The sequence below is a fragment of the Chiloscyllium plagiosum genome, unplaced genomic scaffold, assembly GCF_037043375.1.
Source record: "Chiloscyllium plagiosum isolate Xiang-an unplaced genomic scaffold, Cpla_swu_hap1 HiC_scaffold_33, whole genome shotgun sequence".
Classification (NCBI taxonomy): Eukaryota; Metazoa; Chordata; class Chondrichthyes; order Orectolobiformes; family Hemiscylliidae; genus Chiloscyllium; species Chiloscyllium plagiosum.
The window spans coordinates 23,064,937-23,083,137 of record NW_028270171.1 but is presented as its reverse complement, the minus strand read 5'-3'; the positions used below and the strand labels follow the sequence as shown (position 1 = coordinate 23,083,137).

Sequence of the window (18,201 nt, the reverse complement as noted above, 5' to 3'; positions counted from 1 at the left end):
GCTCAACAATGGGATCGCAACTCACTTGGAAAGGTACCCTCTGAAAGTAACCTTTTTGTGTTTGAAGCTGATATAGCAGCACCGTTATGTGCAACCAAACCACAGAGGAACAAAAGCCAGAGACAACTGCAGTTATCAAATCACCTGAGGACATCTCACACAGAGGGGCAAAAAAATTTGCTAGTGTTTCTATTCAGGTCACAATCTAATAATTCCCACTAGAAAACATTCTTGTACGTACACTGGATTGACCTTGACTTGTTATGGTAAAACAGTGGGTACAGTATCTGAGTTTTTACTGACCAGGAGGAATGATTAAATTGAGGTGTTCAAGATGATTGAATGATGAGAAACTTTTAACTTCTAGTTGGTTTGATCGAAGAGCAAGAGGGCTTAACATTAGAACTAAGCCATTCAGATGATGCCAAGAAACACTTCTGCACATGAAGGTTCGTCTGAAGCTCCCACCACACTCCTCTTTCTTTCCTCTGCTCTTTCACCCACTCACCACCTCTACAACACGCACAAACAAAACCCCTTCCAAAACAAAACGCTGACATTGTAGAGTCAATTAAAAAATTTTAAATTGAGACTGATAGATTTTGAGGGGTTCAGAATCAAAGGGGGTAGTTGACAGCAAGACATAATCAAGCATAAAATGATGATATAGCAAATTCAAGGGCATAAATGGCCTAATGTTGCTTTTTGCAGAGTTATGGGGAGGACATCGCCTGCAAAAGGATATATAGGTAAAGTAATGAGCAAAACATTGGCAGGTGAAGAGTATAATACGGTAAAATTAGGTTTCCGCTGACTTAAAATGGAGGAACACTGCACAATGTTGCAATCCAGGAGGATCTGCGTGTTCTTATACATAAATCACAAAACGCTAGATACAGCGAGTAATTAGAAGACAGAAAGAACATTGGGAAGCTTGAGCAGATTGCCTCTCTACTTTAGCAATATAAGAGATGACGGGGGGGGGGGGGGGAGCGCGGGGGGGGGGAGGGAGCGCGGGGGGGGGGGGGGGGAGGGAGCGCGGGGGGGGGAGGGAGCGCGGGGGGGGGGGGGGGAGGGAGCGCGGGGGGGGGAGGGAGCGCGGGGGGGGGAGGGAGCGCGGGGGGGGAGGGAGCGCGGGGGGGGGAGGGAGCGCGGGGGGGGAGGGAGCGCGGGGGGGGGAGGGAGCGCGGGGGGGGGAGGGAGCGCGGGGGGGGGAGGGAGCGCGGGGGGGGAGGGAGCGCGGGGGGGGGAGGGAGCGCGGGGGGGGGGAGGGAGCGCGGGGGGGGAGGGAGCGCGGGGGGGGAGGGAGCGCGGGGGGGGGGGAGGGAGCGCGGGGGGGGGAGGGAGCGCGGGGGGGGGGGGGGGAGGGAGCGCGGGGGGGGGGGAGGGAGCGCGGGGGGGGGAGGGAGCGCGGGGGGGGGGGGGGGGAGGGAGCGCGGGGGGGGGGGGGGGGGAGGGAGCGCGGGGGGGGGGGGGGGAGGGAGCGCGGGGGGGGGGGGGGGAGGGAGCGCGGGGGGGGGGGGGAGGGAGCGCGGGGGGGGGGGAGGGAGCGCGGGGGGGGGAGGGAGCGCGGGGGGGGAGGGAGCGCGGGGGGGGGGGGGGAGCGCGGGGGGGGGGAGGGAGCGCGGGGGGGGGGAGGGAGCGCGGGGGGGGGGGGAGGGAGCGCGGGGGGGGGAGGGAGCGCGGGGGGGGGAGGGAGCGCGGGGGGGGAGGGAGCGCGGGGGGGGGGAGGGAGCGCGGGGGGGGGGAGGGAGCGCGGGGGGGGAGGGAGCGCGGGGGGGGGGAGGGAGCGCGGGGGGGGAGGGAGCGCGGGGGGGGAGGGAGCGCGGGGGGGAGGGAGCGCGGGGGGGAGGGAGCGCGGGGGGGAGGGAGCGCGGGGGGGAGGGAGCGCGGGGGGGAGGGAGCGCGGGGGGGAGGGAGCGCGGGGGGGAGGGAGCGCGGGGGGGAGGGAGCGCGGGGGGGAGGGAGCGCGGGGGGGAGGGAGCGCGGGGGGGAGGGAGCGCGGGGGGGAGGGAGCGCGGGGGGGAGGGAGCGCGGGGGGGAGGGAGCGCGGGGGGGAGGGAGCGCGGGGGGGAGGGAGCGCGGGGGGGAGGGAGCGCGGGGGGGAGGGAGCGCGGGGGGGAGGGAGCGCGGGGGGGAGGGAGCGCGGGGGGGAGGGAGCGCGGGGGGGAGGGAGCGCGGGGGGGAGGGAGCGCGGGGGGGAGGGAGCGCGGGGGGGAGGGAGCGCGGGGGGGAGGGAGCGCGGGGGGGAGGGAGCGCGGGGGGGAGGGAGCGCGGGGGGGAGGGAGCGCGGGGGGGAGGGAGCGCGGGGGGGAGGGAGCGCGGGGGGGAGGGAGCGCGGGGGGGAGGGAGCGCGGGGGGGAGGGAGCGCGGGGGGGAGGGAGCGCGGGGGGGAGGGAGCGCGGGGGGGAGGGAGCGCGGGGGGGAGGGAGCGCGGGGGGGAGGGAGCGCGGGGGGGAGGGAGCGCGGGGGGGAGGGAGCGCGGGGGGGAGGGAGCGCGGGGGGGAGGGAGCGCGGGGGGGAGGGAGCGCGGGGGGGAGGGAGCGCGGGGGGGAGGGAGCGCGGGGGGGAGGGAGCGCGGGGGGGAGGGAGCGCGGGGGGGAGGGAGCGCGGGGGGGAGGGAGCGCGGGGGGGAGGGAGCGCGGGGGGGAGGGAGCGCGGGGGGGAGGGAGCGCGGGGGGGAGGGAGCGCGGGGGGGAGGGAGCGCGGGGGGGAGGGAGCGCGGGGGGGAGGGAGCGCGGGGGGGAGGGAGCGCGGGGGGGAGGGAGCGCGGGGGGGAGGGAGCGCGGGGGGGAGGGAGCGCGGGGGGGAGGGAGCGCGGGGGGGAGGGAGCGCGGGGGGGAGGGAGCGCGGGGGGGAGGGAGCGCGGGGGGGAGGGAGCGCGGGGGGGAGGGAGCGCGGGGGGGAGGGAGCGCGGGGGGGAGGGAGCGCGGGGGGGAGGGAGCGCGGGGGGGAGGGAGCGCGGGGGGGAGGGAGCGCGGGGGGGAGGGAGCGCGGGGGGGAGGGAGCGCGGGGGGGAGGGAGCGCGGGGGGGAGGGAGCGCGGGGGGGAGGGAGCGCGGGGGGGAGGGAGCGCGGGGGGGAGGGAGCGCGGGGGGGAGGGAGCGCGGGGGGGAGGGAGCGCGGGGGGGAGGGAGCGCGGGGGGGAGGGAGCGCGGGGGGGAGGGAGCGCGGGGGGGAGGGAGCGCGGGGGGGAGGGAGCGCGGGGGGGAGGGAGCGCGGGGGGGAGGGAGCGCGGGGGGGAGGGAGCGCGGGGGGGAGGGAGCGCGGGGGGGAGGGAGCGCGGGGGGGAGGGAGCGCGGGGGGGAGGGAGCGCGGGGGGGAGGGAGCGCGGGGGGGAGGGAGCGCGGGGGGGAGGGAGCGCGGGGGGGAGGGAGCGCGGGGGGGAGGGAGCGCGGGGGGGAGGGAGCGCGGGGGGGAGGGAGCGCGGGGGGGAGGGAGCGCGGGGGGGAGGGAGCGCGGGGGGGAGGGAGCGCGGGGGGGAGGGAGCGCGGGGGGGAGGGAGCGCGGGGGGGAGGGAGCGCGGGGGGGAGGGAGCGCGGGGGGGAGGGAGCGCGGGGGGGAGGGAGCGCGGGGGGGAGGGAGCGCGGGGGGGAGGGAGCGCGGGGGGGAGGGAGCGCGGGGGGGAGGGAGCGCGGGGGGGAGGGAGCGCGGGGGGGAGGGAGCGCGGGGGGGAGGGAGCGCGGGGGGGAGGGAGCGCGGGGGGGAGGGAGCGCGGGGGGGAGGGAGCGCGGGGGGGAGGGAGCGCGGGGGGAGGGAGCGCGGGGGGGAGGGAGCGCGGGGGGGAGGGAGCGCGCGGGGGAGGGAGCGCGGGGGAGGGAGATATACAGAGGGAGGGAGAGGGAGAGATACACACAAAATAAAACTAATAAGCCAGTCAATTTAATCTTATCACTAGATATTTCAACAGAAATAAGAAACCAGAATGCGTCATTTGTAGAAAACAAAATTCAAACTTTTCATTTAAAAATCAGTGGTTTACACAGCATTTTTGACAAAATTACACCACAGAAATAGGCTATTTGGCCCAGTGTTTGCCCTCCACAGAGTCGGTCTAATATCATGTGGCCTGTCCATTCCCTTTCCTTCATTTACCCAATTCTAAAAATATTTAGATGATTTCTGCTTCCATCAGGAAAACCTTAATGTATATTCCAGGATCTTGTTTCTCTTGTTTACTAATTCCCTGACATTATGCACTTTAATAGATTTCACCATTTGTTTTCCAGATTGAATAACTCCTTTTTGTCAATTAGACACCAAAAAATACTAAATATTGACCCCCATCAACAATTTCATTGCTAAACACATGCACCTCCATGTTATTTACTGTTCAGCGGTTTAGCAGCAGCCAGCTCTCTCAGGAGTTGGAGATGAAAAAAAGCTCTCAGAACTGCACAGCTTTATGAGGTCTGGTCTGCAATGAATTAGGAGAAAGTGAGGACTGCAGATGCTGGAGATCAGAGTCAATCAGTGTGGTGCTGAAAAAGCATAGCAAGTCAGGCAGCATCCGAGGCGCCGGAGAACTTATGTTTCTGGCATAAGGTGGGGTTGCATGAGAGATAAATTTAGAGGGCACTGATGTGGCTGTATAGGGGGAGGTAGTTGGGAAGGCGATAGGTAGATAGAGGTGGGGGGGCGGGGGGGGGGTGTGGTGGTGAAATGTCCGTGGGGATGGTAGGAGGTGGGAAGGTAGATGGACAGGTAGGACAGTGCTGAGTTGGATTTGGGATGAGGTTGGGGGAGGGGAGATGAGAAAGCTGGTGAAATCGATGTTGATGCCACGTGGTTTGAGGGTCCCAAGGCCGAAGATGAGGCATTCTTTCTGCAGGTATTTGGTGGTGGAGGCGGCCCAGGACTTGCATGCCTTTGGCAGAGTGGGAGGGGAAATTGAAGTGATTGGCCACAAGGCAGTGGGCTTGTTTGGTGCGTGCCCCAGAGATGATCAATGAAATGTTACATGAGTTGGCATCATGCATCTTTATGTCAATTCTCCTGCTCCTCAGATGGTGCCTGACCAGCTATGCTTTTCCAGCATCACACTTCAACTCTGTAATGAATGAGTTTATTTTAATTAAGAGCAAATTGACCACAACACGGTACGCTAAGGTAGAGAAACATCTCAGGATTCCATTCCTAAGTGCTATCCAATGATTTAACAAAACAATTGCACATATGCAGACATCAGAAGAGAAGGACTACACCAACCTTGGTTGTTTTGACCTCACAATATCCAAAATTCATAAAGATTAGATTAGATTACCTACAATATGGAAAAAGGCCCATCAGCCCAACAAGTCCACACCGACCCTCCGAAGAGTAACCCACCAGACCCATTCCCTTACCCTACATTTACCCCCTGACTAATGCACCTAACACTTTGGGCAATTTAGCATGGCCAATTCACTTGACCTGCACATTTTTGGATTGTGGGAGAAAACCGGAGCACCCGGAGGAAACCCACGCAGATACGGTGAGAATGTGCAAACTCCACATAATAAACTACCCATTTGGAAAGCACAAGATGACTACGGTCTATGGAAATCAGCTCAATAAAATAAGTCAATTCACATTGCACTAACAAATCAGCAGTCAAGGATTCAATGTATGCTGCTCAGCGTAGGAAGCACACCAATTGGACCAACACAATTTAGGATAATAGGTATACAACCTGCTATTAATGTACCATGCTAAAATTATAACAGAGCTAGCTGTCAGAGCAAACACATTTTTTTCAAACTCATTACAAAATTCATGTTCAAATGGCTCCACATTATCAACCTTCTACTAATGAGATGATTTAAAAAGTCACTCTTTCAATGAACAGTAGGAACTTTAATGTACTGAATTCATTTGCTAAAAAATGTGTTGCTGGAAAAGCACAGCAGATCAGGCAGCAAAGGAACAGGAGAATCAACATTTCGGGCATAAGCCCTTCTTTAGGAATGAGGAGGGTGTACCAAGCAGGCTAAGATAAAAAGGTAGGGAGGAGGGACTTGGGGGAGGGGCACTGGGAATATGATAGGTGGAAAGAGGTTAAGGTGAGGGTGATAGGCCAGAGAGGGGGTGGGGGCGGAGAGGTCGGGAAGAAGATTGCAAGTCAAGAAGGCAGTGCTGAGTCTGAGGGTTGGGATTGAGAAAATGTGGGGGGAGGGGAAATGAGAAAGCTGGAGAAATCTGCATTCATCCCTTGTGGTTGGAGGGTTCCTAGGCGGAAGATGAGGCGCTCTTCCTCCAGGCATTGTGTTGCCATGGTCTGGCGATGGAGGAGGCCAAGGACCTGCGGAACATTTCAGAGAACACCTCTGGGACACCCACACCAACCAACCCAACCACCCCGTGGCTGAACACTTTAACTCCCCCTCCCACTCCGCCAAGGACATGCAGGTCCTTGGCCTCCTCCATCGCCAGATCATGGCAACATGATGCCTGGAGGAAGAGCGCCTCATCTTCCACCTAAGAACCCTCCGACCACAAGGGATGAATGCAGATTTCCCCAGCTTTCTGATTTTCCCTCCCCCCACCTTTTCTCAGTCCCAACCCTCAGACTCAGCACTGCCTTCTTGACCTGCAATCTTCTTCCCGATCTCTCCGCCCCCTCTCTAACCTATCACCCTCACCTTAACCTCCTTCCACCTATCGTATTCCCAGCACCCCTCCCCCAAGTCCCTCCTCCATACCTTTTATCTTAGCCTGCTTGGCACACCCTCCTCATTCCTGAAGAAGGGCTTATGCCCGAAACATCGATTCTCCTGTTCCTTTGATGCTGCCTGACCTGCTGCGCTTTTCCAGCAACACATTTTTAAGCTCTGATCTCCAGCATCTGCAGTCCTCACTTTCTTCTGAATTCATTTGCTAATCCATTTAGATTTATTAAAAAACAGAATGATATTTTAACTCCACTGAAGACAAACTGTTGGTGCAACTTAATAGAATGTCATTCCTCTGACACTACTTCTTAGACAAAAGTTTCAGATTCCAAGTATACAGCGAACAGGCCCCTTACAACTAAAGTAGCTCCTCTTTCAAAGTAAATGTTTTATTTCCACTCAATGCTGATATTATATACATGCAAATTCAAACAGCCTATCAATACTCTCAAAAGAATAAATAATCCCTAAACAGATATATTTCAATACTTAAATGCAGATATTTCTAGGAAATATAAATGTTATTAGATCAGTTAAATAATTAACAAAAGAGAGCATCCTGGTTGTAACAGGATAAGCAAGTCAGCCAGTGCGGCTGCAGGATCAGGTCAAAGGCTAGGCATCATGCAGTAATTCGCTGAGCTGAAAATGTGTTGCTGGAAAAGCGCAGGTCAGGCAGCATTCAGGGAACAGGAGAATCGACGTTTCGGGCATAAGCCCTTCTTCAGGAACATGCCCGAAACGTCGATTCTCCTGTTCCCTGGATGCTGTCTGACCTGCTGCGCTTTTCCAGCAACACATTTTCAGCTCTGATCTCCAGCATCTGCAGAGCTCACTTTCTCCTCCATCATGCAGTAATTCACCAACTGAATCCTCAAAGCCTGACCACAATCTACAACATCGTAAGCAAGGGTGTGGCGAAAACAATCCTCATTGTCTGGCTGAACGTGGGTCATCAAGGAGGTCAACACCATCAGAACAAAGTAAATTGAATGAGAGGCAACCTGCTCATCACTTCAACATGCACTTCCTCCACTATCAGTGTCGCCACAAAGATGCACTACTAGAACTCACTTCAACGGCATCGTGCAAAACTATGACTGCTAATGTCTAGAATTGCAATAACAAATGGTGATTGAGACCAGCAACTGCAAGTTCCTTTTCCAGTCATATATCAATAGAGTTTGGCACAAAGTCACAATTCTTTCAGTCACTGAGTTAAAATCTCAGGACTTCTTTTTCCAAATGATATTCTTGCAAATTGCCATGATGAGTGAAAATTAGACTTTGACAAAATGTTTTTTTTTAAGCAACACATGATCTCAATGTGCTGGGGAACAGACTCATATTTGGTATAAAATGGTCAATTCAGTAACACACGGGTTAGCATAATGATAAATAAACATATACCCGAGAAGTAACAGAGCTGAACCTCTAGTGAAAGAAAGACATACTACAATGCATTGCCTCTAAAGGCCCACAATTAATACTATGAATCTAAAGCAAATAAGCTGAGCACACAGGGCAATTAATTACAAAACAAAGGACACCATTTTGTGCTACATATATATAAACCTACATTAGGCTTCAACAAATACACTCCTCAGCCTCAATGCTCTCACATGGATAGAAGCTTTGAAAAAGGTACAGAAGATGAGTCCTACATTGGATTAAAACCTGTTAGCTATGCACATAACTCTAAGCCCAAGGCAGTATGCTTCAAAGCAGTATAAACTTGGTGATTTGATTCAAGCTTAGTGAGCTGAACATAGAACAATACAGCGCAGAGCAGGCCCTTCGGCCCTCTATGTTGCGCTGACCTGTGAATGACCTGAGGTCATTAATATTTCCAAGCAAGCTAGACATGTTACTAATATGGAAGAGATCTTAGGTCAGGTTAATGTGATCTCTTCTCAACTAGTTTCAATCACCGAAAGTAGCAAATTTTACAGATTTACTACCATAATTGGACAGATTTCCATTTTTTCCTTCAGCCAAAAGCTTTCAATATTCTCAACACAGAACAGCCATTCACCCCAATAGATCATTGCTGCTACAGTACTTATTCTGAACACAGTGCACATCAAATCCAATCAACATATCTTTCTATTTCTTTATCTTTCACATGTTATCTAGCTTTCCTGATGTATGCTCTTCATCTAAACTACTCCACTTAGTCACATATCCCACATTCTTGCAACTCACATTGAAAGATTTCTTCTGAATCCCATATTGGATTTATTAGTGACTTCAACATTTTGTGGGCAATTCTGGCCCTGAGCACAAGTGTAAACATCTTCTGAACATTCAATACTTTCATCACCTTGAAAGTTACTTTTCAGTCTTTTTTTTCAAAATAAAAAAGACTACCACCTGTTGAAGCACACTTGTCTGATACACATACAGTAATATGGTTTCAGCAGACTGTGTGTGTATTACAAGGCACAGTGTCACATGTCTAAAATGAATGGAACCTGTCTAGCTTGTTTGTCGAAATCCAGACTCCACTACACAAAAGTAGGTGAATGATTATCCAATCCACCATACAACCAAAGTTGGTTGGTGTTAGCTGCTGCACACCTGCTGTGTCACAAATTCCTAAAATGCTTGGAGGTTCCAGTTACATGGGGGATGGCGCTGCACGTGAAGCAAATACCCTGAACTGTGAAGTTTTAAGATTTATTGGTGGAGCTCAAATATACAAAGAAATTGTTGAACTCTGATTTGAAAACACAATCCTGGTATAAAATCAATTCTACAGGAAGCTGAAAGATCTTTTCAGATTGTCTCTCAGCTTTACAACTACGTTCTGAATACAATTCTACACCTAACCATCCCCACCTTCTCCCACACTTCATGCCCTCAATCCCTGCCCCATCCCCTCCCCACCACATACTACCCACACCCCGTTTGCTCCCCCAGTACATTGCCCACATCCCATCCCCTCCCCTCCCCTCCCCCACCACACACTATCTACACCCCCTCCCCTCTTCCAAAACACTACTCACGCCCCCTCCCGTGCCACTCATGAAATCTTTACCTTTCCAGCCATTCCCGAAAGAAACGCAACTCAGGCATATGCAACACGGCCGGATTCCCTTTGCAAAGCTGCACAAAGGCGCTAAGATCCCGAAGTTTCTGCGGGTCCATGCTGGCTGAGTTACTGCGCGCTGCAGCTCTCCTCTGCTCCCGCCCCCTTTGCACGCATGCGCATGGCCGCTTCCGAACGTGCCTGCAGGAACCTTCTGGAAATTGTTACCCGGCCCACGGCCTGTTTACAAATCTTGGGTTGATCTTGAAACTACCCAGATCAACCTCTGATATCAATTCCTTACTGTTTGATTTTTTTTATTGTACTTTAAAACCCTTCCAGCCATTTTTCCTGAGCGAAGAGTTTGAAAAACTAGGCAATGTCGAGACCACCCATAATCTCGGCTGCGGCTGTTAGCTACGTGATCCACGTGATCTCCTCACTAACCAATAGGCTTACGAGATTGCGTAATTCTCGACCAATGGAAGGCGGGAAGCTAGCCATTTCGTCATCACAACGCGACAAGGCTGTGAAGGGCTAGAGCGATGTCTTTGACCTGAAGTGGCTTTCTGAGGCCACATTGGAGATAGATGACAGGATGGATGTTGTTCATACAGTTTTATGTGCAGTGTTTATAAATGGTGCTAACTGACATATAGTCAATCATGTTTCTCAAAACATTAAGAAACATCAGTACCGCTTTAAAGAATCTCAAGATTCAAGGTTAGACACTCAAGTTGTGAGGAGGAACACGTTGATTAACATCTGGGTAAACGTCCAACATTATCTAGGAAGCTTAAGTCACGTTAAGCTACTGAATTTAAAAAAATAATTTTGAATTGAGTTGATGGAAGGAGTGGAGGGACTTGTGGGTATGGTGAAAGCCTACATTGGATCTGCAAATGAGTCCGAGAAGCCGATAGCCAAATGCATACGAACATTTTAAACTATAAATTCTTTTTTAAAAAATCTTATTCTTTCGTAAGCCCCCTTCATGAAGCACTTGCAATTGTTTCAAATAAGAACAGAAAGTGCTGGAAATTGTACCCAGCGTCTGTAGAGAGAAGGAAAACATTATATGTTTCTGGTCTATGACCATTGGTCAGAACAGGAGTTAGTTTGGCCTTGGGTTCCATTAATAGGTGTGTGAATGTAGTGTGAAGATGTTCAAAAGATGTGGTGGAGGATGGTACAATTACAAGATTTAAAAGGCATCTGGATGAGTATATGAATACAAAGGGTTTAGAGGGATATGGGCCAAAATGGGACCAGATTAGTTTAAGATATCTGGTTGGCATGGACGAGTTGACCAAAGGGTCTATTTCTGTGCTGTACAACTCTGTGACTCTCTGGTTTTTAATGTTAAATGCACTTTCTATTCTTCAGAATGCAGTATTTGCTTCCACAAGAGATTTTCCATTATATCATCAGGACAGAAGAACCTTCCCCCTCGCTATCTCGGTCAGCCTAGCCCTTTCACACACCCCCATCTCCTTAAAACAGGTATGAAGTCATTGAAAAAAAATGAGTGATTGATGAAGAAGTGTTTGTTGGACATCAGCCTCCAAATCTAGGCAAATGAGTCCACAAAGTCCAAGCAATTCAGCTTCTTGCTTGTTCATGTTTGTTCCTTGCTGATTTCAGATGTTATAGGCCTGGAGGTTTGGAAAGGCCTGCATTAACACTGGCTTTATTGGTGGAAATTAAGGACAATCTGATTTAATAGTATCAAAGGTACATCGCAGGAGAAGGCTACTAGGGAGAGGCTGAATAGGCTGGTGCAGTGTTCTCTGGATCATCAGGAGCTGAGGGGTGACCTTGTAGAGGTTTATAAAATCATGAGGGGCATGGATAGGATAAATAGAGAAAGTCTTTTCCCTGGGGTGAGGGAGTCCAGAACTAGGGGGCATAGTTTTAGGGTGACAGTGGAAAGATATAAAAGGGACCTAAGGGGCAACTTTTTCATGCAGAGAGTTATGTGTGTATTGAATGACCTTCCAGGGGAAGTAGTGGAGGCTGGGACAATTGTAGCATTTAAAAGGCATCTAGATGAGTATATGAATAAAAAGGGTTTAGAGGGATATGGGCCATGTGCTGGCAAATAGGACTAGATTAGGTTAGGATATCTGGTCAGCATAGATGAGTTGGACTCTGTGTCTTTGCTCATTCTTTAAAAGAGCAATCTAGTTATTCCCAATCCTCTGCCCTTTCCTCGTAAGCCCTGTTAATTTTTTTTTCTTAAAATGTTCCCTTTTGAAAATTATGATTGATTGTAAAATGTGCAACTTAGGAGAAGGAGTAGGCTGAAATGATCTGGCTTTGACTCCAATATTTCTCCCTGTCACCCTTAACTCCCTTGTCAATCAAAATTATGTCAAACTTAACCTTGGATATAACTCTGCTCCTCTATTTCTGGCCCTGTATGCATTTCCAAACATACTTGCTTCATCATCAGTGACTGCTCCTTCAGTTGCCAAGCTCTGGAATTCCCTCACTACTCCTATTTGCACCTCGTCTCACTTTCCTCCTTTAAATCACATTTTTAAAAACTACTTCTTTGACCAATCATAGCACCAACTGGCTGAGAGTCATATTTTGTTTTATAATGCTTTTGTGCGACAATTATAGAATCATAGAATCCCTACAGTGTGGAAACAGACCCTTTGGCCTAACAGGTCCACACCGACCCTCCAAAGAGAAACCCACCCAGACCTATTCACCCTGCCCTATATTTACCCCTGACTAATGCACCTAATCTACACGTCCTTGGACACTATGTGCAATTTAGCATAGCCAATTCACCTAGCCCGTACATCTTTGGATTGTGGGAGGAAACTGGAGCACCCAGAGGAAACTCATGCAGACACGGGGAGAATGTGCAAACTCCAAACAAATAGTCACCCGAGGCTTCTCTTTGAATGTTTGATTACATTAAAGGTACTATATAAAGATACATTGTTGTAAGTTCATCTGTGCTATTCATCTCAACAGATATGTGTGGGATTTGGATTAATCAGGAGAATTGCTCATAGAAAAGGAAATGTCAGTTCTCAGAATTAAAATTATGCTGAAAATCCAGCTGATAGTTGATCTGAGATGGAAGAATGGTCACCTTGTTCTCCCTCCCTCACTTCTATGAAGTTCAAATATGTTTTATTTCTATGAAAAGCGCTTCAAGAAGCTGTGATATTTCAGAGACTGTGACTGTATTTCTGTATCATTAACAGGTGAGGTCACCCCCGGCTTGTCACAGGTGGAATATGCCCTACGTCGACATAAACTGCTGAGCCTGATCCACGAAAAGGCCGAGAGCTTGGGGACTTCTGACCATGCCATCATTCTGCTCTCTCACCCCACTTACTACATGACGAATGACATCCCATTTCCTTTCCACCAGAACACAAATTTCCTCTACCTCTGTGGCTTTCAGGAGCCAGACAGCATACTGTTGCTCCACAGTATTCCTGGAAAGAGCCTCCCTTCTCACAAGGCTGTCTTATTTGTGCAAAGAAGGAATCAGAACCGAGAACTCTGGGATGGCCCACGCTCTGGGGTGGATGGTGCAGTTTCCCTCACAGGTGTGGATGAGGCCTACACAACGGAGGAGTTTAGACCTTACATGCAGAGGTTTAAAGGTCAGTGGCATTTTGTGTAAGTGGGCAACCACATATAGGACTGGAAAGACAACCTCAGCCAGAGGGGGATTGTTTTCGTGGGGGAATAGAAATGTGAGACCACATGTCATAATTAAGATGCTGGAGGTTATGATCCTGTGCAGAGCAGAGAAGAGGGAGCTCTACATCAGGTCTGCACTGCTTCTGCTTTGGATGTGTTCTAGGTGAGGTGCCGTGAACAAACCAGTATTTTTACCAATAGTAAACATGGGGATGATCAAACAAAAAAGAATGATCTTCATTTGCTGGAAGCCAGTTCTGTTGATGTGGTTCCATCAATGGTCCTAATGATGAGGAACTATTTTTTGATACAGCTTCACACCAGATTTTAATTTTAATGATACATTTCTTGATCTTAGCATTCGTTCTGGTTATTCATTCGTATGATGTGGCTGGTGGTAATTAAGCATTTATTCCCCATCCCTAATTGCCTTTGAGCCCCCTCCTTGAACCGCTGTAGTCCTTGGCGTGTAGGGACACTCGCAGTGGTGTTAGGGAGGGAGGTCCAGGACTTTGACACAGAGACTTTGAAAGAAAAATGATATATTTTCCAGTCAGGATAGTGAATGGCTTGGAGGGGAACTTGCAGGTGGTGATGCTCCTCTGTATCAATTGCTCTTGTCCTTCGCAGTTGTAGAAGTTGCTGATTTGAAGGTGCTGTTGAAATAGTCTTCATGAGTTTCTGCAGTGAATCGTGCAGCTAATGTACACTACAGTGACTTGGGGCAGCACAGTGCCTCAGTGGTCAGCACTGCTGCCTCACAGCTCCAGGGACCCAGGTTTGATTCCAACCTCGGGCGACTGTCTGTGTGAAGTTTGCACATTCTCCCCGTGTCTGCGTGGGTTTGCTCCGGGTGCTCCAGTTTCCTCCCACCATCCAAAGGTGTGCAGGTCAGGTGAATTGGCCATGCTGAATTGTCCATAGTGTTCAGGGATGTGTAGGTTAGGTTCATTAGTCAGGGGTAAATATAGAGTCGGGGAATGGGTCTGGGTGGGTTACTTTTCGGAGGGTCAGTGTGGGCTTGTTGGGCTGCAGGGCCTGTTTCCACTCTGTAAGGATTCTATGATTCTATGACTGTCAATGGTGGAGGGAGTGAATGTTTAAGGTGATGACTGGGACGCCAGTCAGCTCATTTTTTTTGTCTTGAATCATGTCAAGTTTCTTGAATGTTGTTGGAGCTGCCCTCATCCAGGCAAGTGGATGCTATTCCATTACACTCCTGACATGTATTTTGTAGATGATGGACTTAGTGTTAAGCAACTTTATGTGACAAATGTAAAAATATGAATAGCTGCTACTCAATAATCGCTCATAAATGAGATTGGTTTGGGTGGAGTTGTGGGTGATCTGCTGAAAACAAGGTCCTGAAAATGTGTTCAATGCCTATGTTCTTGAGCTTTCCTAATGAATCCGGTCTAACTGACTTTTCCACCCTTTAATGTAAATTTGATGTGCTTTGCATAGAATCCCAACTATGGGGAAGCATGCCATTCGGCCCCTCAAGTCTGCACCAACCTTCTGAAGAGCATCCCACCCAGACCCACACCCCTGCATTTCCCATGACCAGTCACCTAGCCTGCACATCCCTGGACACTGGGCAATTTGGCATGTCCAATTCACCTAGCCTGCACATCTTTGGACTATGGGAGAAAAAAGTGAGGACTGTAGATGCTGGAGATCAGAGCTGAAAATGTGTTGCTGGAAAAGCACAGCAGGTCAAGCAGCATCCAAGGAACAGGAGAATCGACATTTCGGGCATAAGCCCTTCTTTAGGAACCCAGGGGACTATGGGAGGAAACCAGAGCACCCGGAGGAAACCAATGCAGACACGGGGGGAATTGCAGACTCCACATAGACTGTCGCCCAAGGGTACAAGCAAACCCTGGTTCCTGGTGTTGTGAGGCAGCAGTGTTAACCAGTGAGCCACTATGCTGCCTTATACAGTGGGTTTCTTGTGATATGGAACCCAGGACCAGAAATGTAGTACCTCCTGCAGTGACTTCATCCACATTTGTAACAATCAAATGGTAATCTCAGTGGCAAGAGCTACATTGACTGGGATGCTCCTAAGTTCAAGGTCTTTGTTAAAGCTGCACGGTAGACTATTGTAGAAAATACAGAGGCATGGAATTGTGGGTGATTTAGCGGTTTGGACAAGAAATTTGCTAACTGATAGGCTTCGGATTGGTTTCATAGGTCAGCGCAACATCGAGGGCCAAAGGGCTTGTACTGCGCTATAATGTTCTGTTATATACATAAAGGCCTACGTAAAGCTTTTGGTGGTGGAAAAGCTTGAATTTTCAGAGTAGCAGTGGAACCTGATATTTGTTACACATAGAGGCAAAGCAGTAATATCTTTGGATGGTTAATCCAGGGTGGTCTGGGGACATGGGTACTGCCATGGTAGATGGTGAAATTTGAATTTAATAAAATCTGAAATGAAACATGTGGTGAATGGCAACCATGTAACTATTGTTTTAAGAACACTCTGGTTACTAATGTCCTTTAGGGAATTGAATCTGTCTGCAGATCTGCAACAATGTGGTTAACTCTTAGCTGCCTGCTGAAATATTCTGGAAAGCCAATCTCCAGGGCAATTAGGATGAGTAACAACTGCTAGCCTTGCAGTGACGGCCGCAGTGACTGCCGCAGTGACTAATGAGGCCAGTTGACAAGTTTGACTGACTGAAAATGGATTTGGAATTCAGATACGCAAATGTGCAAAGCTCAGTTATGTGAGATGACTGGAGAGGTTGTCTTTGAGAGTAGAGGAGATTAATGAAAGACTGACCGAAGATGTTCACAACTACAACTAGTTTTGCCATGGTAAGCAGGGAGCAACTGATTCCACTGGCAGGGGGATTGGTAGGTAACAAGGTGTCACAAGCCGAAGGCTGCACCGAAGCAGAGGCCCCTCTATGTAGTTATGAATGTTGGAAGCAGAAGAGCTGAGCCAACTTACATTGTACTGCCAACTGTTCCAGTTAGATGTGAGAACAGGACACGGGAAGATGGGGCTGACCAAGAGGAGCTTCCCCAGAAGAGTCTGCAGGTCAGGAAAGATCAGAATTGAACTGAAGTCAATTGCCCTGTCGAGTCTTCATTATTAACTTTCAGACATTAGACTTTACCCCTCCCTGACCTTTTACAGTACCTTCTCCCTTCCCAGAGCTAGGAAGCCATACCTGGGGTCAGGGCTGATTTTGCACCAAGCTACCTCCTCGTTTAAGTTCCATAGATGCAATATCAGCCAGGCATGGCATTCCGCTGCTGGCAGGGCAGTGCATTTGCTGGGGAGGGCTGGGTTACAAAGCGGGGGGCGGGGGGCAAGGGAATGGCGGGTACAGAGACACCAGCGGGGACTGGTCGTAATATATTCAGAATGTGTTAAATAACTGCTTTTCTATACAATGTCACACAATAGCTGGAGACTTCTCTGATCAATGAAGTTGTCTGATGCATGTTACAAATGCAAGATTTAGGCAAAATAAATAGGTAATTTCTTTTAATTGAATGTGAGCTGAAGTATGTTGTCACCACAGGGAATTATTTTCTCCCTCTCTTATTGTTATGTCTCAAAAATCAAGATCTCATGGGTAACCAGTAACTGCTGAACCCCCACTCCAACGAATGGTCATTGCCTTGTGTGAGAGAGAGAGAAATGTAAAAGATAGGTTTGGTGGTTCTGGTCATCCATTAACTCAGTCGAACACGCAGCCTAAATATTTTATGTTTGGAACAATCAAAGCACCCCATCATCCACGATGTAAGATAGGTAAATGTTTTAGGGGCTTTACTGAAGTGACTAATTTTATTGTACCAATCATGGGGCATGGGGTTCAGACAATACTTAAGAACTTCCATGTGCTGTTAAACAGGAAGAACCGAAATAAAAGAAACAAATGAGATGCGGGCATTTAGTTTTTGCAAAATATTGTTTAATAGCAGACAATGCTAATATGTCAGACAGAAGCAGCATCCAACGCATTACCTTGGAGAAGCAGAGAGAATGTTTAGAAGTTGAACTTTCACACATACATTGCACCTTTTGCTGTACGGGCTGAAAGTCCCAACTCAGTCTCACACTGTGAAATGAACCATCCTACTGCCTCACAAGGGGTCATAATCCTGTTAAAAGACAATTGGTAAATCTCCAATCCCATTGTGATCGATTACCCTGTAAACAACTTCAGTGTCAAGTATTGTTTAGTAATTAAATTGGTTCAAAACTTCAAAAATATCTCTTACCACAGTAATTTTGAGCTCAATAGATCTCAGTGCTGTAATAGGGACTCCAGACGTAACAGCAATGTACTTGATCCTTAACCATCTGTCAAATAGCCAAACTGAGAAAAGGCTTTTATTCATCAGTGAGGGGCCGAGCAGCATACACGTGTTCTGTCATTACAATGAATACAGTAGTTGTGTGATAGAATGTAGATGTCACGACCATTTTTCACAAAGGGACTGGATAGTACAATTGATTTAAATACATGCCTCCATTTGTTGGCAATGCTCACAATTTGGTAATTAAACAACCAAGTCCTGACAGATTACCTGTGGGATAGGTGGTTCATTAGATGGAGTAGTGGAAAGCAGAGGAGAGTGAATGTCAATGAAGCTTGAAGCACAGTCTAACAATGTTCATTTCAGTCTTCTGCAAAGTGTGCTGCAGGAATAACATCCAAGGAAACAAATGAGCAAGTGCACAATAAAAAACCTATTGGGTTAAGATTAAAAGCTGCGCTGGTCCAGCACTGTAGTTCAGTCCATGCACGCAGTCCCTGCATGGTGAGCTCAATTCTCCACTTATACGTTTTGATTGGCATGGATCCTATGCTGCACT

The 18,201-nt window shown here is 50.2% G+C and overlaps 2 protein-coding genes across 2 annotated transcripts in view; one reads left to right on the top strand and one right to left on the bottom strand.

Moving 5' to 3' along the window:
• Positions 1–9,955, bottom strand: part of st13 (ST13 Hsp70 interacting protein) — a 47,835-nt gene extending 37,880 nt beyond the window's left edge. Inside the window, exon 1 of the mRNA XM_043679913.2 lies at positions 9,690–9,955. Coding sequence (XP_043535848.1) covers positions 9,690–9,799 — 110 coding nt within the window. The 5' untranslated portion in view covers positions 9,800–9,955. The remainder of the gene's footprint in view (positions 1–9,689) is intronic.
• Positions 9,956–10,222: 267 nt separating this feature from the next.
• The window catches only part of xpnpep3 (X-prolyl aminopeptidase 3, mitochondrial), a 40,210-nt gene continuing 32,231 nt past the window's right edge, over positions 10,223–18,201 (top strand). The window contains exons 1-3 of the mRNA XM_043679910.2: positions 10,223–10,403; positions 11,067–11,183; positions 12,908–13,315. Of these exons, the coding sequence (XP_043535845.2) occupies positions 10,346–10,403; positions 11,067–11,183; positions 12,908–13,315 (583 nt within the window). The 5' untranslated portion in view covers positions 10,223–10,345. The remainder of the gene's footprint in view (positions 10,404–11,066; positions 11,184–12,907; positions 13,316–18,201) is intronic.